We start from the raw sequence: 1,755 nt of genomic DNA, 5'->3' as shown, positions 1-1,755 counted from the left end.
CCCTGTAGTGCAGTCCTTTATTTCTCAGTTACCAAAGCCAGTTCTGAGCAGGTGCAATGACAAAATTAAATATCCATGGAATCTAAATACTGAGACTTTATCTGCATCAGGTCTTTGGATGGCTTGATCAGCCTTCAGTCAGTTGAACGCTTTGTTGCCTTGGCAGACATTTTTTTCCCTGACCCAAATTCATGTTGCTGTCATCTACTTGCCTGAAAGTTGCTATACATTCTTCAGAGATCCTCAATGTGAAGAGGTACTGAGACATTTCAAACACAGCAGTAGATGAAAAAGGGTTCCAGAGAAACTTCTTTAACCCTCCCTTTCTCCACCCAGCACAGTAGTTCTACCCTACTGGTATTCTTCTTCTGCAAATTAACAGATACCAGCCCTTATGTCGGAAGTAGCTTAATGCTGAGGACAACTCTTGCCACATCAGCAGAGACTTCCAAACATTAGATTAACATTTTAACACTTGATAATTCGAGGCTAGCTTCCAGGCGGTTTTGTGTGTGATCCAGATGGAGCTGGCCAATGGGACCACGGTGCAGGAATTCATTCTGGTGGGCTTCCAAGTTGGACCACAAGGACGCCTACTCCTTCTCATCTTCTTCACAGCAGTCTACACCCTCACGTTGGCTGAGAACTTCATCATCATCATGATAGTGGTTCATGATGCTCGCCTGGCTCGCCTGCCCATGTACATCTTGCTGAGCAACTTCTCCTGGCTGGAGATGTGTTATGTGACGTCCACTGCACCACGGATGCTCTTTGACTTGTCCTTCCCAGGTGGGGTCATCTCCTTCCATGCTTGCTTCCTCCAGTTTTACATCTATTTCTCCCTTGGTACTTCTGAATGCCTGTTCCTCTCAGCCATGGCTTTGGACCGGTTTTTGGCCATCTGCCACCCACTGCGCTACCCACAAATTATGACCCCTGATTTCTGCTATGCCCTGGTGGCTGCATGTTGGATTTTCGGTTTCCTGTGCTACATTGTACCAGTGTTTTTGATCTCCAGGTTGTCCTTCTGTGGCTCCAATATACTTGATCACTTTGTGTGTGACTCTGACCAACTGTTAGCAGTGGCCTGTCCTCCCCTGGGGTACCTCCCCCTCTTCTGCTTCATTGTCACCTCTTGTGTGATTATGGTCACCTTCCTTTTCATTGTGGTCTCCTATGCATGTGTAGTATTCACCCTGGCAAAAAGATCCAAGGAGAGCACTGGCATCAAGGGTTTTTCTACAGTGTCTTCCCACCTAGCAGTGGTGGCATTCTTTTATGGATCTGTGGCGGCTCTGTATATAGGGCACAGTGGAGAGAGTCACAGCGACAACACGAAAGTGATGACTCTATTTTATGCTTCTCTGGTTCCTATGCTCAACCCCCTCATCTATTGTCTCAGGAATAATCAAGTGAAAGAAGCATTGTTCCAGTTGTTGAGAACAAAGAGGGTGATGTAGGAAAGTGGAGGGGAAAGGGATGTACCGTATTTTATCTGGAATAAAAGTGGGAGGGAGGGTGACTTGCCAAGGAGCAAGGAATTGTTTTGGGATCAGATAGGCAATAAAGGATATACCAAGTGTGTACTTCAACATGTTTTATTGGTAGATGAGAATATGAAGCAGAAAGCACAGAAAAGCAGATATAACATATCATCCTTTCAGTTGCTGGGAGATCATCTCCTGTGCAATGGTACAAAACTCCTGAGAGTGAAGTTACATCCTCTCAAGTCCTTCCTATTCACAAGGTCTGTCT

General features: G+C 45.6%; 1 protein-coding gene across 1 annotated transcript; it reads left to right on the top strand.

The window, feature by feature from the left end:
- Positions 1 to 521: 521 nt before the first annotated feature.
- Positions 522 to 1,460, top strand: LOC309326622 (olfactory receptor 11G2-like; the record flags this gene model as incomplete). Its single annotated transcript, XM_081835491.1, has 1 exon — positions 522 to 1,460. The coding sequence occupies one exon, from the start codon at positions 522 to 524 to the stop codon at positions 1,458 to 1,460; it is 939 nt and encodes a 312-aa protein (XP_081691617.1).
- Between the last annotated feature and the right edge of the window lie 295 nt (positions 1,461 to 1,755).

The sequence above is a fragment of the Podarcis erhardii genome (genome assembly GCF_964252035.2).
Source record: "Podarcis erhardii genome assembly, chromosome: 13".
NCBI classification, from domain to species: Eukaryota; Metazoa; Chordata; class Lepidosauria; order Squamata; family Lacertidae; genus Podarcis; species Podarcis erhardii.
This window is presented reverse-complemented; position numbering and strand designations above follow the sequence as displayed.